This window comes from Dicentrarchus labrax, unplaced genomic scaffold, assembly GCF_905237075.1.
Source record: "Dicentrarchus labrax unplaced genomic scaffold, dlabrax2021, whole genome shotgun sequence".
NCBI classification, from domain to species: Eukaryota; Metazoa; Chordata; class Actinopteri; family Moronidae; genus Dicentrarchus; species Dicentrarchus labrax.
The window spans coordinates 19,224,784-19,234,036 of record NW_026136706.1 but is presented as its reverse complement, the minus strand read 5'-3'; the positions used below and the strand labels follow the sequence as shown (position 1 = coordinate 19,234,036).

Here is a 9,253-nt window from a genome sequence, read left to right as displayed (position 1 = left end):
GTCTGCATGTTGTCCTCAAGTAAATGTGTCACTTGGGAACAAGAAGAACACGAAGTTAAATTAGTTGCGAGAGGCTAAAAATACCTTTTTTTAGCTTTTACCCTCTGTGTGTATGCAATAGGATTGTTGTAACTCTTGAAGTGTGCAGTGTTCATGTGAAACTCACCTCACTGTGCAGCGAATAAGTGTTAATTCCAAAGCTGCACGACATCATTAACCTGCTGTGTTTTAAGGTATTCATTGCATTTATTTAATTAGATTCCACTGTAAGGTGTTGTGATTGATGTCTCAGTTGATCCGCACAGCACCACTTAATGCTGATACATTCACAATATCATCAATGTTCGAGAGTGTTCTTTTGTTGTGCTGTTCTCAAATTGCTCATATGATTCAAACATAATTGAACAAAAAAGCCGTTATAAATTCAGCCACTTGTTCTCACCCTGCTGAATAATCACAGGTTGGTTTATATTTGAACTCTGATTTATAATGCGGGTACAGAGAGTGTGAGCTGTCCCTGAGGGTCGGGGAACAGGAGACACAAAAGGTAATTGATATCCATAATTTGATACAACTAATTACAAACACTTTAACTATTATACCTGCTATGCAGTTACGGCCCCTGATCCACAGTGTAACAGGAGCACAGTACCATGAATCCAAATACAACAAACCATTCTGACACTTTTATCAGAAGTCACTTAATATTTCAGTATCTGATACTTCTTTCTTTCCTTCCAAACCCACCTGAGAAATCATCTTAACTACAGAGAGCCTTTATAACCACGTGGACCTTGGTGGGCGCTTCACAGAGAAATCTGTCCATTCATGAAAAGCGCAGGGCCAGCCAGACTCAGCCAGACCGGCCCTTCAGGGACACCCTGCTGTTTGACTTGGCTCAGGACTGGGCCTGGGTACAGGGCTACAGTTGTCTGTAGCTGCAGGCTGCAGAGCTGCAGGTATTTCCTGACTAAATTTTTTTGTCATACTGTTTGCAGTCATATTCGAAGGACGGCATGGGAACTTTAGAGAGAGAACGTGAGTAAAAACTCATTAGATGCCATAGTGGGAAGACACAAATACAACCATAAATGCAGTCACAATGTAATGTCTTTATTTCTATTTCAGATAATGAGCCTTGGTAAATGCTAAAAGGAAATTAAAAACTCATAGTCTTCCTTTCCTTTAACTCAACTTCCATGTCTTATTATTTTGCTCTATATTTTTCGTTTAGGCTGTGACTTTATCTCAATGTACTAAACCCCATGAGTCTCATCTTTTCTCAATTTCCTCTGTTTTCCTTCTATGACGGCCCAGATGTTTCTCTTCTCTCTCTGCATTTAGTTTAGTTTAGCATAAATATTCAGCAAAGACGTCTGCTCGTAACAGGCCATCATTCCAATAGCGTGTTTCACCATTATGTTAATGCTTATAGACACTTAGAAATGGGCAGATTTCAGGCCCTGTACACACCTGCAAGCACACCCACACACACACACACACACACATGCACGCACGCACACACACACACAGAAAAAGAGTTGAGTGATGTCTTTGTACCATTTCCCGGCTGTATTCTCTGTGCTGTTTCTTGTCACTTTGGCCCCTTTCAAATGATCAGCTGGGATCAATGAATGTAATTTTCACACATTAACTTCCATCTATTCATACATAATGGGACAAACCACAACAGTGTTTAACCAGTGCATCTGTCCATTGGGTGTCATCTTAAGTCACAATATGGGTTGATTATTGTTCATATGTAGTTCTTTTCCTTTCCTTTTACCCTCCCTTCGGCGATGAGTAATTCCACCACATCAAGTACAGTTTAGAAATAGACGGCCGTCCCAGCAAACTCTTCACGCCTGATAAATCATCTTTAAACTCAGTTACTGAAGAGCAATTCAAAGCTCAATCTGACACTTAAACCTGGTCGAGATCTGCCTTTAAATTTGAATATTATTGGTCATGTTTGTCTCATATTTCTCTGTCTCTGTGAATGAGGATATACTTTGATCATTTGCCCTGCATAGCCTCTGTTCCCCCACTCTCTCTTCCTCTCTCTCTTTCTGAACCCGGACTACCACACTTTGTCTCTCCTTGTGTCTTTCGTTCTCTCCCCTCTTCTCCGCGGCTGCCTCTGCTTCTGATTTAAACACGCAGCAGGGGGTTGTGGGTAGAGACTCACGCTGTGAGGGATCTCTCTGACTCAGGGAGAGCTGAAGGTCAAACACACTTATGATCAGAACCACAGGATGACACTGAAGAGGTGGAATACAAAGAGCACAGGGAGGAAAGCCACAAGAGATAAGTTCTGTTCTCTCAGCAGTGTTTTCATTGTAGACAGTTCATCCTGTACACACCGCACTGTACAGCTGGTCTAAAAGCTTCTACGACATGCACTCATAAACATATATATTACCTGATAACAGCCAAAAGCCATATAGAGTGAGATCTTCTTATAGCCTCTGTAAAGAATATTTTAAAACTTAATAACTGTGGCGGTAAGAACAACGTGTCATCTTCACAACTTAATTTTTGTTTTGTCTGCCTGCTTTGTGTCCTTCTCTGTCTTCTTAATTAGACAGACCCTTGACTGACAAAGCAAACAGAACAAGAACAAGAGCACGAACAGGAGAAAATCATCTGTTTCTTTGAATGGAAAACTCCTGGAGCCCAGATGAAGGTTTTTCCCTTTTTCTCCTCCGCAATTTTTGTTGGAAGCATTTGCATATTTCAAAAGTCTACCAAAGAAAATAGCCCGGGGGCAGAAATGGCCGATCTGCATATTGAAGACTCAACAGAGGGCGAAGAGTGGGAGACAGAGGGAGAGAGAGAGAGAGAGAGAGAGAGAGAGAGAGAGAGAGAGAGAGAGAGAGAGAGGGTCTCTATGTAAATTATTTGAAGATGATCTAAAAGAAACAATAGTGTCAATTAGCTGATGGTGTCATGCTTATTATGCTGGATTAATTGCAGTATTCACTTCAACTCAAACAGATTATTTGCTTCGTTGCCAAGCAGTTTCATGGAGAGAGACAGGGAGAGCACAGAGAAAAATGTGCATCATAAGAAGGCCTCTTCACCCAGCTTCCTTCATGAATAACAAATAGAGGACCCAGTGCTGTGACCAGCCAGCACAACACATGAAAAACATTACTGCATTCCCCGACTGGTCTGGTTTTCTCTACATTGTGCTGGTAGGCTTGAAACGTGAAACACTGTGGAGCTTTTGTACAGCTTTTATTTTTTCACTGTGTTTTACCGAATACGGATCAACAATAAACAGGTTTTATAGACTGTGGAATAAATAATGTCTTGCATTCTATGTTTGTCGTCAGTAACAGCTTTATTAATGATTAATATACTATTTACTAATGCTTAATAGATCAGTTAAAGCCATTAATAATGTTTGGGTTGCCAGTCTGAAAAATCCTTCCTCATGCACGAACCTTACACATTTATAAATGATAATTAGTTATTAATAAAGGATTATTACAATAATCAGCCAGTAGTTGTGAATGTTTCTAAATTGGAACTAATAGCACTTACATATTTTACAATCCATTAATATGTAGATATTTTGTTGATAAGTGTGATTATATAGTAGGATCAATGGGCTCAATCAGGAGCTGCTGGAGAGATCTTTACTTTAATAACAACCACTGTGATATATTATCTATGTTAAAATAGGATATAGATTCCTGGACATACTTAATATTGATAATTCGGTCATACGTTGATTATATCACTAATTCTTAAAAGCACTTTTACACTTAAACTAACAACAAAACAGAACATTGTAGGGTTTCAGGTAGTAAAATACTTTTTCACTTTTTGTGATGCATAAAAACTTCCAGCTCACTGGAAAGACCCTTATAAAGGACAGTTTGACTACTGACCATCTGAAAAAGAGCTGCAGAGCATCTAGAACAAAGTCTGTTTATGAAGTCATCAACATTCACAACTGCAGATTTCAGTAAGAAACTTTATTAATGTTAAGATTCATAAATGTTATGTAGGAGAAGACTACACCAGCTGAGAAAATATTTCACAGCCTTTCAACTCACATTATTTTATAATTAATGGTTAAACACTGATAAAGCATCAGTAAATGATTATTAAACATTAATAAAACCAAAAGCAAATCAACTTTTAAAGTTCTAAACTATTAATTATTGTGCCATTTCAAATTTTCAAGGGCAAATCAACTTAATTAAAGATATCACATCACTGCAAATGCTATATTTTGTTGTGTAATTCATTGTGATGATACCTTTAGTTGAGCTGTGTTGTATGATGAACCCCTGACTGCCATCCTGTTCACCCCTAAAAGGTTGTTGGACTCTAGAAGGGAAGTTGCAGAACACCCTGACCGGTGTCTATGATGATTTTAGGAAATTATACCTTGGGAGATTAAACAGTTAACCAATAGCAAATGATTCATTTTAAAATACATCAGCTGTTTATTGAGAGTGATCTTGAATCGGCTTTGTGACTTTTTAGTACTTTAATGCATTTTAATTTCCCATACAGAACTCTAGAACATCCTAATAATAATACACAATAGGACATGCACCTATATACTTCATCATAGACCAGCACATTTATATTGATACAAAATAACTGATACTTTTAGAACATAACTGAACATAATGCTGGTAGTTTGTGTGGATTTAAATGTCATGATAAAAGTTGTGTTGCAGGTTGGGCAATTATGTCTATACCTTTTGGATGAGATCCAAGACAAATCCGCTGAAAAACATAAATTAGCACATTTATTGGACTGCACCTGGCTCTCTCCTCTGATCACAAAACTTCATGCGTCCCAGTCGACGATTTTCTCTCTGAAGGCCCTTCAATCCTAGGCGAACCCGAGATAGAAAAGTCCCCATGACACCTTTAGACCCTCCATAAACTGACCCAGCATGGAAACATCTCAGCAGAACCGGTTTGTTTTTGAGGATGTAAAAATCTAAACTCTTTGTGCAGCTTTAGCGCGGCGCGTCACACCGCCGTGGCTTACCTTTACCATATGAAAAGGGGGAGCACATTAGGATGCAAAAGGCGTATAAAGACCCTATGTACCCGAAGCCGACTTGAGTATCCTTGACAAAGGCCTCGCTGCTCTGCGTCTTTAGAATAGAGATAACCATATAGGCTACATATATCTACTGTGGCATGACTCACTTCATTGGCTTTATAACCTGAGAGTTGGTTAAAGACTAATAATAATAATAATAATAATAATAATAATAATAATAATAATAATAACAACACAGCATTTTTTGATTTTTGATAAAGTTTGGTTTCGGCACAGGATTTCTTATTCCGTTTATTCAGATAATTCATAAATACTTTGCGCGTCCTTAAAGACACAGTCGGACTTTCCTGTGTCTTCGTCTGTTATTTCTTGTAACATTTTCCAGCATATTGTTGCGTGTTTCCCCTGCAGCAACAACTTTGTGCACCCGAGGCTTGACTGAGACACACAACTCCTCTCTGGCTGTGCGTCCAATCAGCGGGAGCTCCGCGGAGCCGTTCTGTTGTAATTGGATGGAGATGGGAGAGGAATACGCAGCCTTGGCACAACGTAAACACATGCTCGTCTCCTTCGCTCCGTAGAGGACGCAGCGGATAGAGCAGATGGAGTAAGCGAAACTACCGAGAGGACCGGAGAGGCTTTTAACTGTGTGTCTCTGTCATTAAATCGCTTTAAAACCTTAATATCAGAGAACCGGGTCACACGAGAGCGGTCCAACAGTTCCTCAGTTTGGCACGGATCAAAGAAGGTGTTTTTCAGGTCTGTGGATTACGCACGGCGGAGCTCCCGGGACAGGGAAAAGTTTTGAAGATTTTAGTTTTGTCGCACAGGAATGCCAAGAAAGGTCTCAGCGCGCACAAGCTGCCATATTACTAAAACTATCATCTGAGTCTCTATGGAGTGATTTCGCACTTTTTTTTCACTTATCACTCAACGGTTTCACTCATGCTGAGATAGACTTAAGTTATTCATGGATTAGAAGAAACTGGGACTTTAACAAAACATCTGACGAGTGAAATATATCTTAAGGTATATGCTTTGGGGGATGGCAACAGCTACCTCGAGTCCATACCTAGCCAGCAGCAGGATTTTGTCCGGCCCGGTCCTTCACTCTGATCGCAGGGGTGGTGGCATGCAGCCGGGCAGCACTGCTATAACCACGGTGTCTAGTGGATACAGAGGGGACCCTTCAGTAAAGATGGTGCAGAGTGACTTCATGCAGGGTGCCATGGTGGCGAGCAACGGGGGCCACATGCTAAGCCATGCCCATCAGTGGGTGACATCGCTGCCTCACGCAGCAGCCGCAGCAGCCGCGGCCGCGGTGGCAGCAGTCGAGGCCGGCTCTCCGTGGCCCCCCAGCTCCCAGCCGCAAGACGTGAAGAGAAACGCCGGCAGGGAAGACCTCCACTCAGGCTCCGCTCTGCACCACAGGTCCCCACATCTGGGGCCCCATCAGGCGCACCCGGGAAGCTGGGGAGGCACCTCCTCAGCGCACATCAGCATCACCGAAGGGCAGCAGCAGCAGCAGCAACAGCAGCAGCAGCAGCAGCAACAATCCCTCATTTACTCGCAGCCTGGCGGGTTTACTGTCAACGGGATGCTCAGCTCGCACGCGGGGCAGAGCCTCATGCACCCGGGGTTGGTGCGAGGGGAATCCCCGGAGCTGGACCACAGCAGCCATCATCATCACCATCACCACCATAATCACCACACGCACCATCACCAGCATCACGGGGTGAGCCAAGAGTCGCAATCAGACGAGGACACCCCGACATCTGATGACTTGGAGCATTTCGCCAAACAGTTCAAACAGCGGCGGATCAAGCTGGGTTTCACACAGGCAGACGTGGGCTTAGCGCTGGGGACCCTGTACGGCAACGTGTTCTCACAGACCACCATCTGCAGGTTCGAAGCGCTTCAGCTGAGCTTTAAGAACATGTGCAAGCTGAAGCCTCTGCTGAACAAATGGCTGGAGGAGGCCGATTCCACGACCGGGAGCCCGACCAGCATCGATAAGATCGCCACCCAGGGCAGGAAGAGGAAAAAGCGCACGTCCATCGAGGTGAGCGTAAAAGGCGCGTTGGAGAGCCATTTCCTCAAGTGTCCCAAACCGTCCGCACAGGAGATCAACTCTCTGGCAGACACTCTGCAGCTGGAGAAGGAGGTGGTCAGGGTCTGGTTCTGCAACCGCAGGCAGAAAGAGAAGCGCATGACGCCGCCTGGACTGCCACGCACCCCGGAGGACGCATATTCACAGGTGGGCAGCATGGGTCCTGACACACCGTCCCCCTCCATAGACTGCAAGAGGATGTACAGCGACACGTGAAATCAACGGCGGACACGCAATCTGAACAACGTGAAGTGTTTGAGTAACTTTTTAGAGAAAATATTTCATGTTTCCCTAAATGATGGGTTAATTGATCAACTTTTCTTACAGCTCCCCGTGTTCTTTGACCCACAATAATATTGTTATCCAGTGTGTATTCATTTCAAAGCAGGATACATGTTTACTTTTATGCATCGTCGCGTTTTTCTGCACTATGATTCAACCTTTGGGCCACGAAAATGAACAGCCTGAACAAATCTTTTTAAAAGCCTATACAGAATGAAGATTTTGTCAATTTGATGCCAAGAAGTTCAGAGAAAGAAAACGTTATTTCGGTATCTGTGTAGTGTTAAAAATAAAATGTCTCTGCAGGTTTGGATGTCCCACAGGCTAGACTGGGCTGTAGACTCCTCTTCTTTAAAATGAAAGACATTGATTTAATGCGCTTTATTCAAGTTGTTTCTAATGAGCAATAATTTATCTTCCTTCAAACGTGTTTCTCACTTTTGTGTTGTGTGTCAGTGGATGTATGTTGTTACACAGTTTATGGTGGTCAAAGAGCGACTCGAAATAACTCCAGTATTGTGTTTTCCTTCACAGGAAACTTTTTTTTAAAATGCGCAAACATTCCCTTAAGTTTATATACGAGTAAGTCTGCTGTGTGTATTCTTGTGTGATGATTTGTACTATTTATTTTTTCCACTGTGTTTATTTTCATGGATAGACTAATTATTTAATAAATTTGACAAGATATCTGAGATGGCCATCATTATTACACACACACACACACACACACACACACACACACACACACACACACACACACACACACACACACACACACCTCTACAGTAAAACATTAAACATGCAGTCTTATCTGCTGCAGATATTGTCAAATAAACCAAAACGACAATTAAAATGGTCTTTCATGAGAATCAAAGCCACTACAAAGACATTATCCCATGAATTATATAAAGAAGTTACAAAGGCATAAAATTAAAGGCTTCCTGCTATTTTTCCTGAAGGGCTTTCTTGCTAACACCTAAAATGACTATTGATTAATCAAGATGAGAAATCAACCAGTTAATTGACAGATACCTTTGATTAGCAAAAAATTTGAGGATTTGATTGTTTTTCTTTGCCATATATGATAAGAAAGGGAATATATTTCAGTTTTGGACTGTGCTCGAATGCAACAGGCTATGCATTTTGAAATTATGACCGGCATTGTCTCTCTTTTTGGACAGTACTTAGACAAAAACATTAATCCAAAAAAAAAAAGAATCATTATTTGCAGCAGCATCATTAAGTTATCACCATTTATATCAAAACAGTCACAACAGCATATCCCAGTTTTTATGCCTCCTAGTTGTGTTAACCCTGTTGAAACTGACTGAACTCACCACATAGGTCTGCTGTTGCAGTTTGCCTCTACATTTCTGTGTGATGTATTGCACATCAGTCCAGTCACATACATCCTGTGGCAGTGATATGGACTGCAGCTCTGTGGAACGCAGCCAGCAGAGGTCGGCTATCCCAGCTGGCAGTTCACCTCGGCAGCGGTTGCCAAGGTGACAGCGAGATGGAGTGACACGAGGCACAGGATCTTTTGCCACAGATGATGTGTTTGGCAGATAGGCGGCGAGAAGCTCAGGACATTGGCTCTGAAAAACAATCTTCTCTCTGTCTCTGAAACATGACGCACACACACACACACACACACACACACACACACACACACACACACATACATGAGCTGATGTTTCAAATCAAATATCTTATTGATAATAAAGCTGATGGGTCATGGTCAAGCGGTGGTTGTAGTGAAAGTTAAAGGGAGGTCAAAGGTCTGCTGACAAACCTGAGAGAGAACACTGAGGAGTAAA

General features: G+C 42.1%; 1 protein-coding gene across 1 annotated transcript; it reads left to right on the top strand.

Annotated features, from left to right (window-relative positions):
- The first annotated feature begins 5,521 nt into the window (after positions 1-5,521).
- pou3f3a (POU class 3 homeobox 3a) lies at positions 5,522-8,125 on the top strand. Its single transcript, XM_051404822.1, has one exon. It carries the CDS (start codon positions 6,075-6,077, stop codon positions 7,365-7,367), a length of 1,293 nt encoding a protein of 430 aa, XP_051260782.1. The 5' UTR covers positions 5,522-6,074; the 3' UTR covers positions 7,368-8,125.
- The last annotated feature ends 1,128 nt before the right edge of the window (positions 8,126-9,253 follow it).

What these genes read in the sequence shown, in the direction of transcription:
- pou3f3a (XM_051404822.1), top strand. Translation starts at nt 6,075, where the DNA reads ATGCTTTGGGGGATGGCAACAGCTACCTCGAGTCCATACCTAGCCAGC.